At 43.5% G+C, this 25,984-nt stretch overlaps 2 protein-coding genes across 4 annotated transcripts in view; one reads left to right on the plus strand and one right to left on the minus strand.

Moving 5' to 3' along the window:
• The window catches only part of LOC137136262 (zinc finger SWIM domain-containing protein 6), a 41,667-nt gene extending 23,487 nt beyond the window's left edge, over positions 1-18,180 (minus strand). Inside the window, exons 1-2 of one of the 2 annotated variants that reach the window (XM_067521462.1) lie at positions 17,671-17,809; positions 10,350-10,399 (exon numbers count right to left, since the gene is read on the minus strand). Coding sequence is in view for 1 of the 2 variants with exons in the window: in XM_067521460.1 (XP_067377561.1) it covers positions 17,671-18,103 (433 nt within the window). In the remaining variant the exon portion in view is untranslated. Of the gene's footprint in view, positions 1-10,349; positions 10,400-17,670 lie in introns of both variants that reach the window. The other variant, XM_067521460.1, reaches the window with a different exon arrangement.
• A 3,488-nt stretch (positions 18,181-21,668) lies between these two features.
• On the plus strand, positions 21,669-25,662 carry smim15 (small integral membrane protein 15). Of its 2 annotated transcripts, XM_067521468.1 has the most exons (3): positions 21,807-21,825; positions 23,560-23,599; positions 24,440-25,662. In XM_067521468.1, exon 3 carries the CDS (start codon positions 24,471-24,473, stop codon positions 24,693-24,695), a length of 225 nt encoding a protein of 74 aa, XP_067377569.1. In that variant the 5' UTR covers positions 21,807-21,825; positions 23,560-23,599; positions 24,440-24,470; the 3' UTR covers positions 24,696-25,662. The 2 variants fall into 2 exon arrangements, with proteins under 2 accessions (XP_067377568.1, XP_067377569.1); XM_067521467.1 differs by lacking the exon at positions 23,560-23,599 and having other exon boundaries at positions 21,669-21,825.
• Positions 25,663-25,984: the final 322 nt, after the last annotated feature.

The following is a 25,984-nucleotide window of genomic DNA, read 5'->3' on the forward strand; positions in this document are numbered from 1 at the left end:
GAAGTATTTAAAACAAGTTGTGATTTTGCAGTGAAAGACTGTTTGTGCCACATTGTTTTTCCATGAACAGCGACGTCAAGGTTTCCTGGTAGGTGGATACTGTTGCCTTTGGACAGAGCCAGGCTAGGCCTTTCCCTCTGTCTCATGTATTAATTCTGAACTAAGCTAACATGCTGTTGGCAGCAGCGTCATATTTATTGTACAAATAAAAGAGGGATCAGTCTTCTGATCTAACTCTAAGCATATTCCGCAAATGTCAGACTAATCTTCTATATGCAGATAACACTGATTGTAACATAGCTACACGCCATACACCATAATGTCACAGCTATTGATTAAAATTTGAATAACATAGTGCTTAACACCTAATGCAAGCTGAACAAGAGAAAACAAATGCTATTTTCAGGATATTTTCGTTGAATGAAATAATATTTCTAACAAGGGAGGCTGTGCTTGTCAAAGTTAACTATTAAACACTTTAGTATAGGTGTAATTTCAGAAAGGCACCTGTATTGGGTGAACTGTCCTATTAGCAGCCATTTAACAAATCTCTGACACTGGAGAAGTTAGTAGCCTGCTAATTCTGTCTCCTGGCTGTACATTAACTATACATTATCCCAATCCATGTGCAAGGTTCATTAGTGTGAATGAAATTACGGCTGGCTGGAAATGAATGAGTGTAATTAGCAGGGGTCTGTCCCAGTAGAGTCACACCAGCTATAGACAGAGGTAATGGGATCCATTGAAAAGGCGTTGTCTGCTAATTCAAGGCTTGAGTATCTTTCGAAAAGCTATACAGTAAAGGCATTATAGCACTTTTTCCTATGAAAGAGGTTAGTCTGGGTCAAGATGAGCTGGTCTGTGATGGTCAAGAAGACAGCATCAGGTACACTGTAAAAAGAAGCAAAAAAAAATGGAGATCCATGACTAACAATGTCTTTGGGATGTGTGTTTGTGAGGTGGAAGCTATGTGAAGCTGTTATTAGATTTGAAGGCAGAAAGTGTGTCAAAATAACATTTGCTGTGGCTGTCAGAACAGATTACAGACTTGTTTCTCTTGCTTAATTTGACCTATAAATCCTTTTTGTGATTTTGTTTTTTGATAAAACATCTTTCAGAAATTAGTTTTGACGTAAAAAAACTCAAAAGCAAAAATTAGGTAAAAAAAAGAAGCAATAAAGATTCTGTTAAGTTAGCAAAGCACATTAACAAAAAGCCATGTCTGTGGAAGCCAAAACGAGTGAAGGCAAACAGAATTCATTTGCATACGAAAATAACAGGGCACTAACACCACTGGACTGAAAACTACAGCACAACTGTCTGCGCACATGCGCGAGTTAGAGTGTGTTCAGAGGTTCACTTGTCCACGCCAGGAAATAACCTTACACTCTTTACCCTTTCCATTTCGTTTGGAAAGTCACCCGACACAGTCCACCAAACACACACACACCCACCCACCCATTGACACACACTCATGATGCCTTCATGCATGCACGCATACTGGCTTCAGTGAATCCCTGCAGTCAACCTCCTTCTGCTCACAAACAGCCCCTCCTCCCTCCTTTTTCTCTCTCTAATAACTGACTCCTCCCCGGTTTCCCCCTCCCATGACACACACACACACACACACACACACACACACACACACACACACACACACACACACACAGTTGCCTACCCCCAAGCTGACCCGTTGTGTGTACTGATGTCACACACTAGACAAGAGAAGGCATCATTCCAGACAGACAGACATACACACACACACACACACACACACACACACACACACACACACACGTGCACACCCACACATACACAAGCCTCAGCCGAGGGCGAAGCTGCATTCCAGCACAGGCACACAAACACACAAACACACATCACCACGCCTGGCGGTGGGAAGCATGAGGAGTGCTCAGCTGTAGCATGGAGGAGGGGAGGAGGGCCAGGGGAGGCAGAGGGGGAAGTTTCAGAGGAGGGAGGAGGGAGCGGTGGCTCTGAGCCAGTGTTCCTCTGAGCTCAGCACTTCCCCTTTCAGCTCCAGCCAGCCGCCAGTTTGCGTAACGCAGCCCATGCAGCCCTGCGGCTCGTGCTTAACCCTTTCCTTCCTGGAGTCACTGAGGTCACACTCGCCGTTGTCTGTTCAGCAGCACATGCCACATCCTGGCGTAAACCCAGCCCTGCCCAACATCCCCCAACATCCTCTGCCTCAGACTCTCCCATTATAGCACTAAGCACACTAGCCCACTACTCATACTTTCACATTATTATCTAACACACATAACAGCACAGACCAATTAAACCAGGTAAACCAGGTAATAGGTTATACGTTTATGAGCAACTTGCCTTTTTACTGTATGGCTGAGTAAACCTATCGACATCTTTGTGTTAGACACTGAATATAAGTCTGTCTGTGAGTGACCTGGATTTGTAGCAGCATCTATCTTTTTAGACGACACAAAAGCACTGCAACCACCAAAATACACACCCATTACTTAGCAATTACCAAGCAATTATTATTGCTACAGACAAATATGTAGCTCACACACAAACACAGCTTTAACACAGATCTGTTTGGATTATGAAATTACAAAGAGCAAAGCACACATAATGTGGGACAGGTATAATGGCACAGGCACCGTATCTATTCAGCTGTACATCTGTTGACCTTCTAAGAGCTTATGTAGGCCAAAGTGTCCACGCTATCCACAGAGATGTGAGGGCTCATACATTACACGTGCCCCCCCAAAAGCCCCAGTGAAAAGTGTCATAGCTCACACTAACCACAGTAGACACAGTCCGTTGTGGAGGGACGAGAAGAGCAGAGGGGGAGAGAATGAGGGAGGAGGGGAGGCTCACTCATATTTAATATCACTTGACACGCGTCATCCAGCATCTCTTAAATAGCTGCTGAGCCTGTGTCAAAGCTGTGGCCCCCTCGAAGATGCTGCACATGCATTTATACGGCACACCTTGTGAGCACACACACATGCGAAACAATGGCAGCATACAGACATATATCTCTGTCACCTGGCGCCGTGATCGACAGGCTGCTGCAGAGAAAAGGAACAACTGGGATGAAGACAAGTGAGGGAGAGAGGAAAGAGGAGAAAGGGAGCAAGAGAAAGGTTGACTGTGTCTTTGCTGAATAGTGGTGGTCGATTCTCTTGCCTGCGGGCTATTCCTGTAAATATTGATGTTGATGTTAGGACCACTCTCCTCAGGATAAGCTATAAAGCAAGAGAGTAAGATTTACTCTGTGCAAACTGTAAGTATTTGAAATCACATGCTACACTTTGCCTTCTGCAAGTGTGTTGAGGGGAAACAGAGACTTTCAGGTTGAAGAGCTGCAGCCACAGGACGGAACTGAGCTCTCTGAGTAGGTTTACAGCTCCCTCATCTCCCTCTCTCTACCTCTCTAGATGGTTTAGGTTTCCAGTCTCAAGCTAAAAGCAGGCAGCTGACATCAAAACCTTCAGAGAGACCCCCATTTCCCAGAAACAGCTCTCATTTCATGTAAATAGCTGCTTTTCATGGCTACATTGAGATAAATTGCACCCTGCTGGACAAGAGGAAGACGATGTTCACCCTGGAGCCTCTTTAGTTGACATGTGCATGTGTTGCCATGACAACACATGTCTGCTGAGTGCAAGCGTGTATGTACATGTGCGTTTGCCTGCACGGGTCGTATTTGTGGGGGCATTCATGTGGGCAAACACAGACAAGCATCCAGGAAAGCGGGCAGGTCCACACACATAGATACAAAAACAGAAATACCTCTCCCATTCTTTCTCAAACACAGACACACGGCTGCACAAAAGCCTACAAAGAATAGCTAATACATAGCGTGATCACAATACTAAATCAGGTTAGACTTGCTTTTAACTACAATGTCCTTCTGGGAGGCTGTAGGCAGAGAACTTTGTTACTAATTATGTTCATGTTAAAAAGGGCAAAACTAATCCAACTATGACAGCACTTTTTCCAAAACCCTCCAGAGGGTCGAATGTGTCCGGTCAACTGGGAAATAATCTGCTAGAGGAACGTAACAATGCTTGAGTTCATTTTAATACAAGTGGGTAATGGATGCCAAACATTCTAAAGGCTCACTTTTGCTCCATGGACAGTTGTCTCTATCTAGCTAACTTTTTAAAGGAATTCTGAGACTGCCTGAACACTTGAAGAATCTCCACACTGATCACAATTGCTCAAATTAGCATTTCAGTAGAAGACAGAGTAATAATCATATCTGTATGAAATTACGCTGATTATGTCTCTTCAGAGAGTTGTGAAATGAAGGACTATGTCACTTCTGAGACCATATGCAACAAAGGTCGACTGCTTTGTTTATTTTACCACGTGTCTGTACTTTGAGATCCTCATTATGTTCATTTGGATGCAAGAGTGCTTAAGGAGGCAAGGGTGTGGGGACAGTATTGGGCCCAACTGATGGGGTACATACCCGGTGCCATGAGGGTCTGCATATTAATCATTAGAATAGAAAAGAATATGTGTACATTTGTGTTTGTGTGAGTGTGTGTGTGTGTGTGTGTGTGTGTGTGTGAGAGAATCTCCTCCCATGGGCAAGTCAGCATTTACCCATGAAGTAGGTCATTGAAATTTGCCCAAATTAGGTCAGTGGCAGTCAATGGATGCAATGCTAAACCAAAGAAATAATAATAAAATAGAGAAAGTGTTAATGTGCTTCGAGCAAAGTGTGTGTGTGTGTGTGTGTGTGTGTGTGTGTGTCCAGAAGTAGGAGCAGGGGAGACAAATAGACACACTAGGAGTCAAAGAGCTTTAAAGAAAGTGTTGAGCCAGAAGTGACTAAACATCCAAGCTTAACGTGGCTTGGAGTAAAGCGATCCACACGGAGTTATAGTGACTATTGTTACTACCCAGAAAGAGAAAGAAGCCTGAGAGAGACAGAGACACACAGCCTATAAGGTAAAGAGAGCAGAACCAAGCAGTTAACTTTAACTTAGCTTTTACAATATGTGCCATGAACACAAAGCACACACACTAAAACAAACTAAAAAAAGCCTTAGTGAGGAACCAAAGCTCCTCCTAAAGCAGAGAGAGTTCATTACAACTTCAAGCCGTCACTTTTTCTCTACTCGAACATCACTGGTATCAGAAACAGTGCGCATCAAAAGCCTGTTTTCACTGAGAATGCTTTTGAAAAGCAGTCTAATTCGGTTGCAGCACCTAGGTCTGATTATTTAGCACCCCTCCTCCTCCAGCTACCCCCTCTAGCTGTTTGGATGGTAGCTTCTTTGTCATCTGCCTCTGTTTCTTGTAGCTCACCCCCCCTCCCAATTTAGAAGAATTCACATCGGGAGAGAGCATGTTGTCTGTTGTTGCCAATAAATGGTAGAACACAGGAACCTTTGAAGTCAGTGGCACATTGTGATTTGCTTTCATCGTCCCGCATCTGTCAGTCAACAAGAGAAAACGTGACTCCAAAAGGAAACTTTTGCTGCTTTTCTCCCCCCTAAATTTCTCTCCACACATACACATGCACTCAAAACCAAAACAAAACAACAAAACATGACAACAAAGACAGCAAGAATGACAAAGCCTGTATTGGGCATTAGACAGACAGGGAGTGGGCTGAATAATAATCTGTAAGGAGTTTTGAGGTGTTCCAGAATATTCTGATGTTGCTTCGACTGATGTAAACTAACTCTGCTTCGTCTAAGCTGGGCATCCTTGGCCCACTTCCACAGAAAGGGAGTGTGTGTGTGAGAGAGTGTGTGTGACCCTGTAGCTGTGGGGAGCTCTCTGAACTTTATTCTGTCATCCCTCTGTCACTCTCAGTGCAGTTGGATGTCAGAGAAGAGGAAGAGCATTGACAGGTGTCTTCTGTGGGCAATGTCTGTTCAGAAGAGAGATGGCAGAACCTGGTCCTGCACCGAATCACACAAGGCTGCAGCCTCGCTCTGACAGCCACAGGGGCTGTGGAGGAGGGAGGGAACACAAGCTCCCTTCCCTGGACAGCTATCAGACTCGAGCTCCCGGCTTGCCTGGAGTTGTGACAAGGCCCACTTCCTCTCTTGGTGCTTTTTCCCATCCTCCCCCTGCTGCCAGTCATGTGTCATGTGCTTTACACTCTTGCACAATGCATGTGTTTGTGTGCTGAGCATATGTGTTTGTGCTGAGGCTGAGCCTGTCTACAAGACTTAAAGAGTTGTCCAGAAGTAAGAGCCGAGGAGACAAATAGACACACTAGGAGTCAAAGAGCTTTGCAGGAAGTGTTGAGCCAGAACTGACCAAACATACAAGCTAAACGTGGCTTGGAGTAAAGCGATCCACACAGAGTTATAGTGACTATTGTTACTAGCCAGAAAGAGAAAGATGCCTGGCTAGAGAGGCTGGGTATAGGAGCCAGAGAACTGAACTGCAGCCAACCTGGATGAGGCCTCAGTCCAAATAAGTTGGGACAGTACCAGGGGCCCAGCTACAGCCCATCAGAGCGGGGAGGTAGGGGGAGCAACTGAATTAGCAAGAAATACAGACAGAAAAAACAGAAATGGAGAGGCCAGGCTTAGAGAGAGAGAAAGAGAGGGGTTTTGAGGCCTTTCAGCTCCAAAGTGGGATTGAAGGGGGATGGTTTTAGGGGAGCTAAGAGTCAAGCAGAGCTGGAGCCCAGGCTCAGAGGCAGGGCCAGGCCGGAGCTGAGGCTGCTGAGAGAAGAGCCAGGGCTAGAGGCCAGAGGAGGCTGGGAGGAATGGAGGGAGGCGGGGGTGAGAAGAGGAGAAGGCTGGCAGAGCTGGGGCCGGGGCCAGGGCCAGAGCCATGGGCCGTAGCTTTAGATTTAGTCAGCTGTTCCCCTGGCCAGCAGCTGGAAGGATGCAGGGAGGGAAAGGGAGGGGTTGTAGCAGGGGAAGACAGCGCAGAGATTTTGGAGGTTTTTACCAGGAAAACTGGAAGTGAGGAGATGGAGAGGAGAGAGAAAGGGAAAAAAAATCTGCACAGTGATAGAGAGGGAGAAGAGAAAGAAGAAAGAAAGGGGAGAGGGTGGCGGTGGAGGAGGTTTGGAAAGAGGACAGTGGAAAAGCCATTAGATTCCTGTGAGAGAGAAAACAGCGCTGAGAGCAGACAGACTGACAGAAGGTGGTTAAGGCTCACTGGCTTTGCAACCAGTTCTCCCTTCCTCCCTCACTGGTCCTCCTGCTCACTCATTCGTCCCTTCCCTCCCTCCATCCATCTATCCATCCTCCTCCTCTTCTTCCATCACTGGTGTGCTATTATCTGGCTACCTCCTTCTCAGTCACTTGTGCTTCTCGCAACAGCCCGGCTATTCATTACATACGACCTGCAGGCATGACCCTAAACACACCCCGAAATCCCAAGCACCCCCCCCTCCCACACACAAAATGCAGCAGCAGCAAAGGGATCACACATGACTGAAGGGGGGTGGTAGGCAGAGATTGTAGACAGAAGGGCTGGTGTGAGAATAGAGCTCTGTGTGGCTTCCTGAGAAGTGCAGCATGAGAAACAACAAGGAAAGAAGGATGAAAAGAAGAGAAAACTTTGGAACAGGAGAAGGTGATGTAATTAAAGTGAAGCACATAAACAATTTGTTTCTATAAAAGTAATGAAATAAGATTTAAAGTAGGGTAGCGAGGGGCAAGGGATTTGCCATGGGGCAAGCAGCCGTTTCTGCAAAGCCCTTTTGGCCTATTATATTCCATTCAGATGGACCAGGCGTCTGGGATAAAAGCATTTAGCCTCTGCATTAGTGAATGACTCAGCGCTTGGAGCCTTCACAGGTGGACCCCCTCATAACTATAGAATGCATATCAATGAAGTGGCCCACTCACTCCCACATGTCTGCCTCTTTCCTTCTTTCCCTCCTCAACCTATGCCACCTCTTTCCTTCTTCACCATTCACACATCTATGTGGAAACACTCTACATCTCTGTTGTTTACATTCTTTGCAAATGAATGTAAGTAATTTTACTTGCTCTTCTCTATAAAAAGGCTAAATCAGGACAGCATTGAATAAGGCAGGATAAAAGAACAGGTAAAGAATGAGTGGAAGATACAAAGATAAAGATTAAAGAAAAGATGGCGGCCTGTTCACTTCTCTGGCATTCAATTTTTTATTTGACTTTTCCTTAAAATTATCCAGGCATAGAAGAAATTGCTGACCAACCAACTCTCCTCCCTCTCCACTCATTTTCTGTTAAGACGGTAGAAAGCATCCGCCTGCCACTTTGTTCTCTCCATTACTCTCCTGTCGCTCTACAGCTCTCGCTCCACCCATCTGCCCTTTCCTCTTCGTTCTACCTCTGCGCCTCTCCATCCCATTCTCTCCTCCCCTTGGTGGTGGTTAATGGCACCGGGATCCAGTGTGGAATATAGATCAGTGAGAGATGGATGGGGCACCAGGAGCTCCGGCCAGTCCCGTAGGTCCCAGACCAAAGATTAACTAAATATTAGCTGACAGGAAGAGAGAGAGGCAGGGACACAGCTGCAGCTGCTAGTGCCACTGCCGGCAGAACAAACGACACAGACTGTTTTTAACCCTCTTTGCTCCTGGGAGAGGGACTGAGAGAGGCGCACACATCCGATAAACACACAAGAGATGCAGAAGTGCACAGAAGGCATTGGGGTATACATAGTGCTGTGCACGTGTATGCACATGCTATCAGTGGCACCCAGGGAAAAGAGGTCCACTAATCACATTCTCTCCTCCCCCTCTCTAGCCTGCCAAGGCGGACGACGAGGGGAAAAAAAAAGGGAATAAATCTTTATTAGGCAATGTGTCCCTGCTTTATCGATCGCTTCGCTCCTTCCCTCGCCTCCTCCTTCTCCAACCCCCCCCCCCCCCCCTACCCTGCTTTTGTTATTTTAGGCGTGTGTCTGCCATCCAGTCCAATTGAGTCAGGCTGTACATCAAAGAGGACCATTACCCATGTCTCCCTAGGCTGTGAGGGAGGTAGGTGAGGTGATGTAGCCACCCAGGAGGGACAGCTAGCAGGCTAACAGCTAGCCAGACAGTCAGGACACAGACAGGCTGCCAGATAGAAGGTTTTGGGCAAAATAGAAGACAGGCTGGCTGGTAGTAATGCACAGAGGCACACAGTCATCCTCAGTAATGCCATGTAACAACAATGGTAGATATTTACTTCACCTACACTTAAACCCTGTACTGATCAATGAGCACAACATGAGCTGGTTCATAGAGATCATTTTCCTCTAGCCACTAATGAAAAGGGAGAATAGACTTCCGGCAAGCAATGTAGCTAGAAAACTACAAGACTGTGGTGAAAACTTACATATTACATATACATATAAATATACAATCAACCCTCAACCTGATCTATAATTTGCTAAATTACGACTTAAGTCAGATACTTATCTAATCATACAATAACTAAACAAGATGATGAATTTGAACAGAATATTGATGCCAGCTTTTGGTGCTTGATGCTTGTCAAAACCAAAACAGTGTAGAGGTGATGAAGATAAAAACACTAGGGTGAGGATCATTTGAAAGGTTTAGAGAATGACTGCATAGTGTACAGACCAAGTCCTGTTCCTCCCCTAATATCCAGACAGTGGTAAACAAAGAGTTTCTAAATGTAGAACCAGTGATAGCCCCTGAGGTCTGGATGCAGACTGCAAGCACTGAGCACTGCGTGGAGAACAAGAATTAGCTAGCCGGCTAGCCTTCCTTTGGGAGTTTAGACACAGGAAGCACTGTGGAAACATGCCGTATCTAGATAGGGGCAGTGTAAATAAGATATGAGTTTCTATTGCTTGGCTTGGGAATTGAAACTGGAAAATTGAGAAGGAAAGACAGAGAAGGATCACAGGAACTTTGAACCAAGGAAGAATATGAAAAAGAAGGAAAGTAGACAGTTATGGTGTGATTACTAGTAAAGAAAGATGTTAAACTAAAGGGATTATGAAGGGGAGCAACTTGGTAAGGAAAAATATACAGCAAGCCAGAAAATGACCAATATAAAAAAGACCTTCTTTAAGACAAAACTTTAGAAAGGCAAACTAAATTCCATAGTCTGTTTAAAGCCTTTTCCCCTTTCCCCTTGAATCTCTCCTATTCTCTTTCTCTCAAGCCTGGAGAGCCAGCTCTATTCAGCCTGCTCTGCCACAGAGCAGTGAATGCATGTCTCACATGCCACACAACCACGACATCGTTGGACCAGGCACAGCCAGAGGCACCTCGCACTCTCAGGACCTCCTCCGCTGCATAGCTCACACAGCAGTTGAGCCTGCAAGGCATATGAAAGAAGGGAGTAAACTCCCCCTCTCAATCAGGCTCACATTCTGGATTGGACCACAAAAAGAAAAATTTAAAAATAAATAAATGAGGCACATACTTTGTCCCCTGTTGAACTGATCTCTCAGGTGAGAAACTGCTTACTGGAACCTGCAGAAAACACATGCTCGCATTCAGTCAAGTGAGCAAGCTTTTCCTTTGGTCAGGTGCTGTTTATTGGAAAACAATCATTTGAGCATGGGTCTGTTTTTTTAAGCAGAGCAATCGGCCACTGGAGGGACAGTCTGACCAGATTGACCTTTAACTTTAGTTAATCCCTCAGGGTCAAAGAAAGAGGTCAACATTTGGTCAATTCAATGCTGGGGAGGCAACAATCAATGAGTAAACACCTCTATTGGTGTGTGTGTGTGTGTGTGTGTGTGTGTGTGTGTGTGTGTGCGCAATGGGGTCAGCGGCAGGTAAACCCTCATCCTCTGCTGTTGTTTATTTTAAGGCGCCTACTTAGTGGCGCCCTTGTACAAGGCAAGTGTGCGTCTTAAAGCACATGAGCAAGCAAGTGTATGTGTGTCTGTGTCTGTGTCTGCACCCATGCAAGCGTGGAAATGAGATAGGGTGGGAAAGATGACAGACGGGAATGTCATCCACCCTCTTATCATTAACACGCCTCACCTTTATTCTGCTTGACACACAGCCATAAACACACTTACCAAGCCATTAACAGACAAAGTCACACAGGCACATGCTCCTATTAACAGAGATTAAAACGGGCTGACGGAATGTTGTGTTCGTTCTTATTCTATCATATTCTTGTCCAAGACACACCTTGATGGGATAAATCCACAAACCACTCTCAACCCAACAATCATTTACTACAACATTGTCAAAGTTGGTTTGTCACAACACAGAAATATCACGTGGTGTCTTTTTAGCAAGCAGTAGCTATGGTAAAAGTTTCATGTAGGTGAGTTAAGATATTCTTTGCTATAGGTAACTTTTTCCTCATAGTGACTCTGACACACACACACACACACACACACACACACACACACACACATACACACACACACACACACACTTTGTAGCCTTTGGGCCAATCCAAAGCTGTTTTGCTTCTGGTGAGAAACAGCTGTTAACCAAACTGCACAGAGAGGCTCTGTTCTGTGGCCACAGTGAAAGCATGTGTAGTCTTTAATGCGTATTCTCATACTAATAGTGAGTGCATACATTGAACCTTCCACTGCAGTAAGAGGAGTCTTGGACTGCTTTGTGCTTATTTCAGCAGCCCATTGGTGCAAAGAGGAATTCATTAAAAAAAAAAAAGTAAAAGGAAGCATCAGATAGGAGAACGCTGAGTGCTGCATTCCCCTGTTGTTATTATTGCCAAATCGAAGAGAGAAGGGCGGCTGGTAATAAAAGTCATTAAATGAAATAGAAAAAAACAGCTTTTAATAGGGCCTTGTCATTGTGGATTTAGTAGCCTTTCTATCGCCTGCTCCCTGTGCTCACAGAGGAGAGAGGGGCAGGATCTCTGTGGAAGGAAGACTGGATTCCTAGACAGAGTCAGCCAGCCGAGGAGCGGTGCTGACGCACACCCAGCAGCCACAGTCTGGGACAGGAGACAAGTCAAGTTGGAACAGGGACTGGGGCAGACATTAGAGAGCTCATGCTGGAACTTTATTACTTTAGCTGGTTTATTTTAAAAGAGGTGAAGCTTGCTGATTTTGTGTATAGAGCATCTCTGAAAATGTGCCAGGATTAGCATGCTGGGTAATTTTGGAGCAAAGTGCTTGGGCAGCATGGTTGTGGGTCTGGGAGTATGGTAGACGTAAGGCGAGTAGGGCTGGAACTCTGCTAGGGAGGGGGCTCCAGTCAGGTGGAAGGACTGGAAATATTGCAGCCCTCTTTTGCTTCGTCCTTGGCTTGAGAGGGCAGTCACAATTTCTAATGGTACATGTTGTACTATTAGATAATGGTGTGTAAGATGGAACAAGATGACATTATGGTCTGTGGTGGGAATAATCAATCTGGGTCTGGGAAGGGGGTGGTTAGAATTTAGAGTTGGGGCTATGACAACCATTGGGACCTTCTGTAAATGTCTCACATGCTGGGAACATAACAGATCCAGCCAAATAACCAGTGGTCATCTATCAATCAATATATACAGCTCAGCAATGTCTGAGTTTTATGGTTCCCATCCCTGATGGGCCCACCCAGACTGAAAACTGGCTGGGGATGACTTTCTCTAAGTGACTCAAGAGGAAATTGAGCTTGAGCTGAAACTCATTATGAGCCGAATGAAAGTAATTATCACGTAAACACATTTCAGATTTACACTGACGCTTGTGCTACCTTTACTTTTTGGGGAAAATATTCCACACAGATGAACAAAAACTTATCATCCTAAACGTTCATAGACCCAGATCCAAGCAATATTACATGATAAAGATAAACAATAATATAATATTTTGAAAATAAACGTAAAACACATTTTTTTGGCTATACAATCACCTGAACCCCCACATTTGCACACGTACACGCACTCACAAAAACACATACACACACACGCTCACAAAGAGAGACTAAGCTAACGTGTTTCCATTACACGTCAGCTGAAATGTATCCTATCTTCTTTCCATTCAACCAACATAATGGGACAAAGGCCTGGAATCTGCTTCCCTCAGTCTCTCCACTACACACATTCAGGGAGAGAGAGCACTTTCCCTAAAGACTCAATGTCTCTTCACATGGATGCGGTCGCTGCCCCTCTCCCTCTCTCTCCCGTCCTCTTGGACAGCCAGATGTTTACACTAGCTCTAGGTTCAGCTATGTTTCCATGACGATACAAGCCCAGGGTTATTCACATGGCTGGGTACAGACCTGAGGCACCGGAACTAGTATCATTTCTCCTTCCATACTTTCACCTTTAAAGACATCTGTGATCGGATCACAGCTGACTTAAAGTTTTAATTAGGGCTCCTCCTTAGTTTATTATTTCAAAAACATGAAGGATTTTTAGAGGAATGTCTTAAAAAATAAAACCCTGAGTCATATTGCGTCAGTATTTCTTTAAGTGAGTCACAAGTTGAGCCTCCTTACTGGTTTCACACATAACAACAGCATTTTCGGAAGTGTTCTGTCTCTCTCCGTCTTTGGTGGTGGGCATGTGGGCTCTCTGTCAACGGGCACTGTAAAAAGATAAAGGAACTCTCTAGCCTAACAGGAAAATAAAACCAGATCCACCCACATGAAAAGAAACAGCCCACACACAAACAGAAAGAATAAGCCCCCACCCACCAAAATCCCAGCTCAGCCTGATAAGTGTCTTACGGACAACATGCTCATGCAAGATTTATATTTCGCTTCTTAAATTCTGCACCTTTGTGGACAAAATGCTTGAAATGTCAATGTGGCTCCTCATAAAGCACTTTGAATGGCCTTGTGAATCATTCCATTGAAAGAAAAAAATGTGCAGAGCAAAAAAATGAGTTTGTGTCCATTAGTGTGTTCTTGCACAAACATGCCCTGCGTTTTTTCACAAGTCTTCTTGGCATTTGGCTCACTGCTTTGTCACAAACAATGACCTACCAGTGTGCGTAAATATTCTTTGTTTTTTTTTTTCAGCCCCTTTGTGTTGTGGGTTTTGTCTATGTACATACATGTTGTATTGTTGTAAATCATGCCTGATATCGCCAGTTGCTAGTCCTGCCTGAATGCTAAGCACACATATAATTTCAAGTCAATAAGAGGAGACTTACGGCCGTATAGCTCCTCCAGGAACACGCCTAAAGCTCGTTCTTTGTGAAATACAAAAAAGTCTGTGCTAGGATTTTCACCATCTCTAATACAAAGGGGAACAGGTCAAAAAACAGGGAACCACCAGCCTGGTTGTTATTTCTTCATTTCACTAACATCTTGATAAAAAGAGGGCAAGGGAGAGAGTAGATGACGTAGAAACCCTAATTAGGAGTCTCCTGAGCGTGAACAAATCAACCGGTTATAAGCATGCAGAAGCGCGCGCCCACACAAACACACACACCTCAATATATCTCAAACATAGGTGAAGGAAAGGAGGATGACATTCGTGTTCAAACAAAAATATAGCAGGCTAACTTGTCCAAAAACACCACAGTGGAAAATACGTCAAAAATAGGATAAAGGACATGCAATTTAAAACAGCCTCAACAAAGTGTCCACCTCATCAGTCAGATTTGGAGCAGCAGCATGATAAAATGACATGTGGCTTCACGTGAAAAATTAGCTTAACAAGGTGAGCTGGATAAATAGGCTGTAGCATGTAGCCTACGCTAATGACATTGCAGAGAGCGACATATGCCAGGCATCAGTATGTCACTCCTTGGGGACATGGACCTTACGGTAACAGGATAGTAAGTGTGAGGTGGTGGTGTGTCAATGTGTGAGTGGTGGGGGTTATGTTTTTTTTTTAATCTCCTGGCACAAAGCCATGGAATCAGGCAGGGATGGGAGAAATCTAGGGGTGGGGGGGTCAAAAGGAGGAGGAGCAGGACAATATATGTTGTAAATTAATGAGTGAAGAGGGGGTCAACTTGACCCAGACTGAAGAACTAAAACAGGAAGGAGGGTAATGAGGTGCAAACATGCTTTGTCATGCCATGCTAGAGCCATAGGATTAGAATTGTATAATTAGAGGACGGGGCACCATAATACTAGCCTTCCTTTCAACATGATGAGCTGCTGAGTCCCTAAATTACACAAGGTGGCCAGAGAGGCTGTGATCAGCACAGGCAGATCTGGCCTTTTTCTCTATCAGTGAATGATGCTCAGTTACCGCACTGCACACACATTCTGATTGACAAGCAAACGCCAACTGAAACTTGCCATATCACTGAGATTTACTGGTATTTCTGTGATCGGCTCATGATAATGAGCCAGCCAGCAGTGGGGGACTGTTCTCCAAAGCAACATGCATATTTCACTGTATTCATTTGCAGCTTTAATGTATCACACACAGAACCATTCTTTTACAGTTTGCGGTTAGGTATGTGGTACCTGTTCAGCGGCTGAGAAATTCACCCCTGATTCGAAAGAAAGCGCAAAAGCTAAAGATGTGTTGTTATAAACCGGCTATAACCAAGAGCAGTGGTCTGCTAGATAATACTTGAATTCATATATGAATATTTATCTGGAAGACTGGCACTGGAACAGATGAGCTCACATGGGAGAAAGAACAACTCATCCATCTCACTCTCTTCCCTTCACAGTTCTTCATTCTTTACTTCCATCCCTTTCTCTTTCAATCACCATTTCAATGCCTCTCTCCTCTTTTGCATTTCCACCCACTTCTTCCCTCTAGGTTTACCCTCTTTTTCTTGATATTCCTGATCTATTGCTCTTCCCCTTAAACGCCATCCCCCTATCCATTCCCTCTGCAGCACTGATGTATGGAAAGAAATGGAGGGCGGGGGGGAAAGGAAAAAGCTTGTGATTAATGTCTTTGAGAAAAAGATAAATAATCACAGGAGACTGGGGGCTGGTAGTTGGCCTTAGGGGAGTAAATATGGAGAGTTTTATAGCTGCTCACTTGGGAAAGAGGGTGGTGGAGGAGGAGATGAGAGGGGGAGGAGAGGAATACAGTGACAGCAGATCCATTCAAGTATATTAGCTTTTCCCCCATACACAATAACCTCTGCATCTATTCTATCGTGCTACTGTCTTTCATCATCAATGCTGAATCCCTTCCCAGTGACAGCACACAAACAAAGCGGTTGTGCGCACACATACGCACGCACACTGTCACAACCACCTTGTACTTTTTTCCAGGCCAGACCCATGTAGGTGTTTTATGGGCCAATACATGTGTGATGTGGCTGACAGCCCCCTCCCATGTTGCCCTGCTTTTAAGCCCTCATCTTCCAGTGGCTGCCTGTCCCCTGGAGTAGATTACATCTTTTATTTATTATTTTCTTTTCCTTGGCTTTACTTTTCCTTGTTAAAAAAATAAATAAATAAAAAATTAGGGGCAAAAATTGCAATCAGCATAACATGCCCTGCTCCTACTGTGTATTCGCCTGTCATCCTCCACTCTCAGTGAGCATGCAGGATGAGACTGACAGCCCGTGCAGACGAAGGCACACACAGAAGCATGCACAATCCCCCTCTGTGTTTATCAAACCCCCACACACCAACTGACACACATACTCTCTTCTCTCTTTTTTAACACACACACACACACATACACAAACAAATGCACAGCCCTGTTATCCTTTTTTTCACTATTCCTGACTATTTTCAAAAGTGTACCCACACACACACACACACACTTCTCTACTCACTGATGCCTCACACTTTCTATTTTACCCTGTGCTGGCTGTTTAGCTTCTCAAAGCCCCAAAAGAGCACAAAAATGAGCCTAATGCTGGGGAATCTGGTAAACAGGCCAGAGAGGGAGGGAGAGCTGCCTGCCTGTCTGTCTGCTCCATGGCTACTATTGTGCACTGCACATTCTCTGAGCCCACAAGAGCTGAAGCCATCTCCACACAGATTCTTTGGAGGGATAGTAAGCCAAGAAGTGAGCGAGGGAGAGGGAGCAAGCGAGAGAGGATGAGGGGAGGGAGGGGGAAGAAGATCATGCATAAAATCTTGTTTGCAGAATGCATTAAGATTCAGATGAACTGGGGAGGGTAATGGGATTAGAATCCTGAACGGTTTCCAAGGGTGGGGAGTCGGATTGACAGCTGAGTCTATTGCACTGACAAATGCAGTGAAATATTGTGGCTCTAGCAAAGGCAGCCAGCCAGGCAGGGAGGCAGGCAGGGGGCTTCTGAGCCTGCAGCACCTCTGTTTACTCCAAGCTTTAGCACAAATAATGCAGCTGACAGAAAAAAATGCATCTTTGCCTTTACCAGCTGCATATACCCTGGGCTTTAACTGAATGTGGGGAGGCAGCAGAAAAGCTACAGTCTTTCTCACAAAGGTGTTTGGCAAACAAAATAGAAGCACTGTGGCTTTAAATCACCGTCCCTCCCAATCTGTCTAAATATCGTCTATTTAGCCAGCAGTGAAAAGATATAGGGGGCTTTTGTCTGCGTACCCATTGGTGGGGGCATGGAGAGCTGGAAAGACACAAAAATAGGAACAAAGTGCTAAGCTTCCAATTGGGATGGCTCTGGGCAATTCAATGCGCGCAGCTCAGTGGGCAAAAACAAGGAGAAGTGGGCTACTATTACGGGCTTATCTGAAAACAGGCTATTCTCCCACAGCTCTAGGGCTGACTGGTGTGGAAATACTCTGCATTGTTTATTATAGAAAAGGCCGTGGAAGGCAAACACAAGCCCTTTAAAAGTCAGGCATGGCTCCATGGAAAAGGGAAAACATTGCGAGTTAGATGTTTGGTTTATTGTAGACTATTTTCCTGCATTATTGTACCGTTTTAGTCCACTCACCGACTTGCAATACGTTGTCCACCCAGCCGCCCTCAAGCAGAGTGACACCCCGTAGGAAAGGCAGCTGGGTCTCGTCATTATTGTCCCCGCTAGTTCCACTTTCCTCTCCTCCGGCGTTGAAAGAGGAATACATACAGATCTCCTTCTCGCTTCTCGGGAATGACCAGTATACGATCCTCCGCTGGACGGGTTCCGGGATTCTCTCGAACCGCTCCTCCACCCTCTGGAACGGCCACTTTTCCGCGACTCTGCGTGCCGCGATGTCGAGCAACGACTCGGGGTTGTGCATTTTTCCATTCCCCGACCCTCCCGGAGCAGACCCTGGGCCGCCACACAGGACTCCTCCAGCCCGCTGCCCCTGTCTGCATGCCGGGTTGTAGCCGGGCCGGCAGCAGAGCCGCTTGGCTGGGGGCTGCTGGACTCGCTCAGCCATGATCGCACCGCTTCCAACCTGAAGCGCAGTTCCTCTCCGATCATATAAACGGGATAAGGAAGAGAAAAGGACAATCTCGCACCGATTGTTTGCCGTACATGGAGAGACTGCCCTTATTTGGAAAGGTAGGCGGCGCCTGCGAGTTCCGTGAAGTCCTTTGTGTTGTCAAAGTAACCGGGATGGGCGGGATCCTGGAGCGCTGCCAGTGCACGAGTGGCGCTATAAAAGGAACTGGAGGCGGAATTCCCGAACGTCGGCAAATCCTTTGTGAAGCCGTCCGGGAGCGCGAGGGCGGAGCCCCGGCGGCCGACGGCCTTTGAAGTTTCCATCTTATTTGAGTTTAAAGGCGGGGACTTAATCCAGGGGCGGTCTTGCAGTTTCCCACAGGGGTAAAAGGGGGCAAGAAAACTGACTTTCTTCCTTTGGAGCCTGTGCTACCACCCCGGGCTCTAGCTTCTTCAATAACAAACGTGATGGTTGTTTTCGAGGCTTTAGTCCAAAGGAGTCTCAGCTGTCAAAGACAGAAAGGGCGTGGGAGGAGGAACATGAAGATATGGAGCTGGACAGGCTTGTCCTCTCTAGTCACTAATCAGTCATTTTGGTCAGCTGTTTGGCATAGGTTTAGGATGGTGCCGCCTGTGGACAATTCTTGACACACAGAAAATAAATACAAGCTCTCTTTTCTCCCTAACACACAGACAGGCTGAATATTTATCTTTGTTGTAAAGGTTTGCTCAAGAGATTTTACATATGAGATTTAAATTGTCAGGGGGTTATGGCTGGATTACTTACTAGACAACTGCTTTGGGATTGCAGACCCAAAGGGCCCCAGGTTCAAGCCATATCATCTTTGTGTATATAATTTGATTAATGGCTATTTTGTTACACTCTGCACCACTACCAAGTACAATATCAAACATGACAGGACTTATCTCTCCTAACTTATAGCTCCAGTTTAGTTTACATTGTTAATGGTAAATGGCTGCTCATATAGTGTTTTTATTCAAAGCGCTTTACAATGTTGGTTATCATTCACCCATTTACATACACTCAAACTGATGGCAGTGCCTGCCATGCAAGGTGCTTAACTGACCCACTGGGAGCAACCTAGCGTTCAGTGTCTTGCCCAAGGAGCTGGGTCGAACCCCTGACCCTGTGGTCTGTGGACGGTTGCCTTACCAAATGAGGTTCACCCACCCCAAATTGTTTTGTAGAGAATGTGTTTACTTTGTCATTTTGATAAGAAAAGGGCAGCAAAGATAGCAGTTAAGGCTAAGCTGTTTGGACACATGGTAAGACAGATGTGTCATCGCACAGACCATAATGTGAACACTAAAAAGTGAAATGACATGCAGACTAATGGCTTTGTTCCCAGCCATTTGTACCAACAACATTGTTGTTGTGTGTAGTATAGTAAGTAATGACACACAGAAAATCCTGGGCAAGGTCTCTTAAACAACTCATCAATGAAATATTCATTTCAAGTAGCGATTGGTTTCTGGATGTGTGGGGAAACAATTAACCTGCTGTTTACATATGGCCAATAGGGGCCTAATAATTAATCTTTACCCTGGGGCACTCATAAGAGGCTAATCTGTCCGCCCAGCCTGTGAAAAGAGTTGTATAATATTTTCTGTGACATGGGAGGTAGCTCCGTAAAGTCTGAGAAAACAACCATGATGACATCAATATCTTGGTTTGGCACATTCTAACCAGAAAACCAGTTACAAATTGGATATGTCGAAGGGGTGCATGTTTGCTAAGCATAAAGACTATGATTTTATGATTGAAGCTAATGTGGAGCTTGATTCATACTTGTGACATCCAGATCATTTGTTTTTGACCACATCTGTTTTGGGTTTTCTTTGTCCCGTGCACGTCTTCCAGTTTTAGACAAGTGTAACAATAAATTGCTGGAGAACCTCTTGAAGAGCTCTCAAAATGTTGCTCTGCTCTTTACTTGCAACCCATAAAGCAAAATCAAAGGACACTGGAACATGTTCAAGCTCTGGCCAGACTATTGGTTTTTCTTGCAACTATTATGACACACTGTTAGTGGAGCTAGTTAACTGTAAATGGTGGTACAGTCATTTGCACCCCTCTCTGTCTGTTGATAATGTTAATTCTATAACTGTGTCATGACAAGGAGGCCTGCTTGGAAGGGTTAGAGTGCAGCTGCATTGCAACCCACCCCCAGGTTCTCCCTGCTTGATGAAACACATAGCTGAGGCTAATAATTACAAAAATATGATCAAAAAAACCATCAGATTGAGGTTGTTTTGCTAAATTGTCTATAAAAGTTGACCAAAACTATGCTGGTACCCCAGAATGTGTGTTTGCAATGCGTTTGTCCACTGCATGTGTTTCCAGCTGCCTCTCTCCTTCCTCTGAGTAGTTCTAAAAGCTGGCCTTTGAACTGCTCTGAAAGTGATCCATGCCGTATGGACAGACCAGATGTGGCCTAACCTGATTTGGTTTCAATACTTCCCCACAGGAAGTTCACAAAGCCAGCAGGTCCTCCTTTGTTATGTTAGTCATCTTTCTCAGAGGGCCAGTGAAGCCTTTTGCTTTTTTTAAACACACTTATTGCCTTATGGTATGCTTTCGTCATCTGACAGAGCATGATATGCATTTTGAGCAGCATTTAAATGTCAGGTGGTTCTTTAACAAACTAGACTTTAATTTTAAAGTTATTGTTAATCTGTTTCCCACATTTTACATTATCCAGATATGTTTACAGCATAGCATATTTATGAAACATATATTCATATAGTCTGGTGACAGGTGTGTTCTCTTTTTTACTCTAAGAACGGAACATGATATATCATACATGTTTTCAATGTTGCAACCTTGACAAAAACCTCAGTTCAAAGTCTCTATTGTATTTCAGAATATGGCATACCTTTTGAAAGTTTCCTTAATTCACCTTATGCCATATTCCTTTTTTCTAAACTATGTACCAAATATGCTCACCCAAAAACCTCTTCGCAAACTTATCTTTATAAGTACCATAGTACCATAGTGACACAAATTAAATTCTAAAATATTATCCAATGCATAGCATTTCCTATTTAGTTGCTGTGCCCATAGTCGGCACATTACTTAAAGAGCGCCCCAAAGTGCTCCATATAATTTGTATTTGTTTGATTTGAATAAGCAAACAGTGATTAATTGACACCACACAAACAAAATACAGGCTATGACTGCTACAACCTAGTTATTATTTTGATTATAAATAATGCTCTTCCTTCAATAATTGATTTATTGTCGAAAAAATGTGGAAAAAGCCAATATTCCCTGAAGCCCTCGTAAAGCTATTCAATTTACTCTCTACTCTCTTAGCTCTACCAATGAAAGATAGACACTTTTGCTAAAAAAAAAAAGGAATTTAATGATTATTAAGTAGGTTAAAACTGATAAGAGCTGAGAAGAGCAATAAAAACAGATATTAGGCAATCATTCTCATTAAAAAAGTAACAGCCATTCCAAACTCACCAAAGAAGAGAGCATCATTGTCTAAATATTACTTACAGTACTTCCAAGGCAGCAAGAGCTTGTGTTGTGGTCATTTTTTTAGGCTAAAGGACTACATTTCCCTTCTTCTGAGGAAATGCTCGTATCCAATCAGGAGAGAGTAGCTACTTGGGACGTTTCACTTCCTGGAACACGAAGGATTTGGTATTCTCCAGCTTGGATATATATACACAGTTCACTGCACTTTGGTAAGTTTATTGTTTATGTGGTACGTTTCTTACTACCGCTACAACTGCAACATGAAACGATACATTTGGTGTTTTACTGCGCTCGTATTCATTAGTGTTTTGCTTTTTAGACCCGAGCCAGTGCTCTTACTCTTTAGGCCGTTAGGGATGGGCATTGGGTTGGCTAGCGGCGCTAGCACGTTAAATGCTAATATAAATGTTAATCTGTCACGCATATTTCAGACATTTAGACCCAGTTCTGCAGGGGGCACTATGGATTAGTCTGTTTGTGGCCGTAGTGAGAATAAAGCGTTCGTAGAGGTGGTTTGCCTTTAAATGCAGCTAACGTTAACAAATGGTAGCTGCAACGCGGCTCGGTGCTAGTTGGCCTGGTGTTTCAAATTTACTTGTGACTCTACTAACTGGTGAACGTCTTCCGAGAGCGTCTGTCGCTGCTTCTAGTTAGGACAGCTGTAGAGAGCAGAAAGTATTACCTGCCACGACTTTGTCCGTTTTCCTTATTGCATTATCAAACACTTTTATTCAATTATTATTTAGATTTTTTTTTTAGTAAATATAAAAAGTTTCTGTTTTTAAAATCAGTCGTGCTACGCAACCGCCGACGCAAGACTGTCACCAGACAACTGAGTCACTGTACAATTTAAAACAGGTTTTGAACTGACCAGAGCGGTAAAGTTGAAAAAACTAGGATAAAGTCATTGCTCTATTAAACCAAAAAAAAAAAAAAAAAAAAAATGCCTCGATGCGTCCTAATAGTTAGTGCTGCCAGTTGACAATGCTAGTTTTAAACAATTCATTTTAACTAATTGACTTCCCAATTAAGTTGTACGGAAGCCGAGAACGGTCGTGGATGCTAATTTGTTCGGTGCAGTTAACTCGACTTCAAGCAATAGCAACTCTCTTTACTTGTGAAAAACGAGAGGATTTCTCGGGAAACCAAAGTTAATCTTCTCCAGATAACGAAATACATTTCTCGTTATCAAACTCCTGGTACACGTCCATCATTTAGACAGCTCATGTCAATTGGACGTTTAGCGTTTGATACTTTAGTATGCTTTGTCCATGTAAAACGGCCAGTGTCATCCTGTCAGAGGGTGTAAAACTGTGATGGAGCTGCTCTTTCAGCAAGGGGAATCAGGGAAGTGCTGTTTATCTAATCAGTCTAATAATGTATTTACAAGTATAGTGAAAGTCAAACGGACTATCAAATAGCCTATATTCACAGTAGAACCATGTAATAACCAACTTGTTATTATAAAAACGTTGAGATCTATGCCGAGACGGTCATTTGGATTTTGCTAAACTATCTAGAGAAAACGAACTTTGTTATCCTGAGAAATCTGGTTATCAAGAGAAAACAGATTTGTTATTCTAAGATAACAAGATCATTATTGTGATATTAATTAAGATAATTAATAATTAAGCTAAAATAATAATGATTCATTATTTATAAACAAAGGAAGATATCAGCATCCATGGCCGATCTCGGCTTAAACTTTTGTCAAAATCTAATTGTTATTTTTGTGTGACTAATGTTGATATTGCTGATATCTTTTCTTGCTGTATTGTTTTGAAAATGGGACAAATTGTAGAGTACAATTACTAAATCAGAAAGAGTTCTGAAATACTTGGGAAGATGTGTTCAGTATCACTTCAGAAGTAATAAAAATGTTTAGTTTCTGTCACTCGATCCATCTCATTATCTTTAACCACTTATCCTGTTCGCTGTTGCAGGGAGCTGTCATTGGGTGAGAAACAAAGTAAACCTGAACAGGTCAGCAGCCTATCTCAGGGCTAACGCAGAGAGACATACCCAGTTTACCTTTCACTTTCGCATTTACACCTATGGGCAATTTAGAGTCACCAATTAACCTAACCTGCATATTTTTGGACTTTGGAAGGAAACCCATGCACTCACCAACCCCACACAGATAGGTTGCAGTGGCAGGTAGATTTGAAAAGGGACCTTCAAGTTGTGAGGTGGCAGAGCTGCCCATGTCACTCATTAAAGGATAATCCCTCGTTGTAATACAGAAACTCCGTTGCCCTTCACTCCAGTCCCTTGACTGGATACCCTGTAAAGTGGAAGCATTTTAGAGTAAATAAGATTTCATTGCTTGACTGAAAGGCCCAAACCAAAAGATATTAATTTAATGTGTGACGAAGAAATGCCCTATCCTCATGTCTGTAAAAAATGATAAACATCTGCTTTCCAATGCAGATATTTTAGCTAAAATGTTTAAAACAATGTTTATGAAAATATCTGCAGTTTGAGTGTTCTGTCCTTTTATTGACTGATTGATTGAGTAACTCAGCTGTACATGTTATTTCCCAAGCAGTTTAGTGTGATGAGCTTCAATGAATTGGTGCCAATCAAAGCAGGACGTCCTTGCAAATACAAGTGTAGATTGAACATGTGATGATAAAACCTGTAATTACATATATTCATCAATTAGTATAATGTTTAAACAATAGTAATTTTAGTATTACTAATAATGCTACTCCTTTAATATGTTGAGCTGTGTAAGAACATTCTGCAGAAGGTGGTTGTGTGAGTTTAATGATTTATTTTTTCCACAAATTCACTGCTTTCACTCCTGGTACCCTTTTTCAGGTCTGATTAAGCCTCATCATTGTTGAACAGGATGATTGACGTTCGAGCATGGGCAGAGTATGTGGTGGAGTGGGCTGCCAAAGACCCCTATGGTTTCCTCACCACTGTCATACTGGCTCTCACACCTCTCTTCATTGCCAGTGCGCTGCTGTCGTGGAAACTAGCCAAGATGATCGAGGCACGTGATCGGGAACAGAAGAAAAAGCAGAAACGCCAGGAAAACATAGCTAAGGCCAAGCGGACCAAGAAAGACTAAGCTTTCAAGTATGGGATGAGGGCATAAAAAAGGAGTAACAACAACCACGCTCATAGCCCGTCCTTATTCCAAATAATGACATGGTGCCCTTCCTTGTCCCAGCCCTGCTGTGAGCACCGGGCTGTCATGCCTCATGACCAGCGTAGGAGGATGGACACAATCTACAGGCTTGACAGTGCTGAGACGGACAGTACTGCCCAGAGGAGGCTTGCCCTAGTGGGACTTTGGTCAGCAAGAGTACAGTGATCATCTGTATGATGTTTTTATACAGAGATACTCTTTTTTTGCAGTTGTTGAAACACCTTGCATTCCATTATTAGCATCCCTGTTGTCCTGAATTGATGATGAAATGAGCTTACTGGAACTTTTTTTCAAATCATTTGAAAAAATGTCCACATTAATTTCTAATCAATAAAATTTTCATGGTTGATAAGAAAATCAATTTTTTTTATTGGTGGATTTTATATCACGTCCTTTTAATTCAGCATAAATAAATGGTTCACTCCCTCGTGCTTTATTATATTGCAATACTGAACGAGAGCACATGTAATTGCGTTTTATGTTTTGATCCACAGAAAGTAGTTTTTTGTTAAAGAGAAAACAAATATACACCTCACCATCAAGCACAAAGCTGCCGCAATCAGTTGTCTTTAAAAGTTACAAAGATCCATGTGTACAATAAAGCTACAATGAGTGAATGTAGGATGAATACTCACTTCTAGTTAGTTAAATTACAGTATAAACACAAAGGACAAAAGTACATTTCCAAGGCACTAAACATTGACCATACTGAAAGGTCAATCATCAAAACAAATTATGTAACAAGCAACACTGCTAGGTGTGGTTATTAAATATTGACGTGAAGGGAGTTAACCTGAATTTATTTGGACCTGTTTTACTGTCATGCAAAGTGTTTTAATACAGTTTTTATTTTAATTTACAAAAAAATAAAAATTTCAATTCCTGACACTTGGATTCTGTGTATAAACATACACTCAAAATTCTACTTGGGAGAATACTTTTATAGGTGCTTTAATTCTAAGTACTGTTGAGCCTTAAAACTAAAGTTAAACTATGTAATGTAAAACACATATCTTAACATATTCAATTTCCCCCAGGGTTCAATGTTGTATATGGAGAATGCGTGAGTAGAAAACCATGTTTTCGACTAGCAGCATGAATTGTATTCAGCAACTCTATGGCAAGAAGTACAAGCATACCTTACTTGCTTGCTTTGTGCTTTACAAAGCAGCTGACAAAAACCTCCAAATCACTGCAGCGATTTTAGA

This window comes from Channa argus, chromosome 11 (genome assembly GCF_033026475.1).
Source record: "Channa argus isolate prfri chromosome 11, Channa argus male v1.0, whole genome shotgun sequence".
Classification (NCBI taxonomy): domain Eukaryota; kingdom Metazoa; phylum Chordata; class Actinopteri; order Anabantiformes; family Channidae; genus Channa; species Channa argus.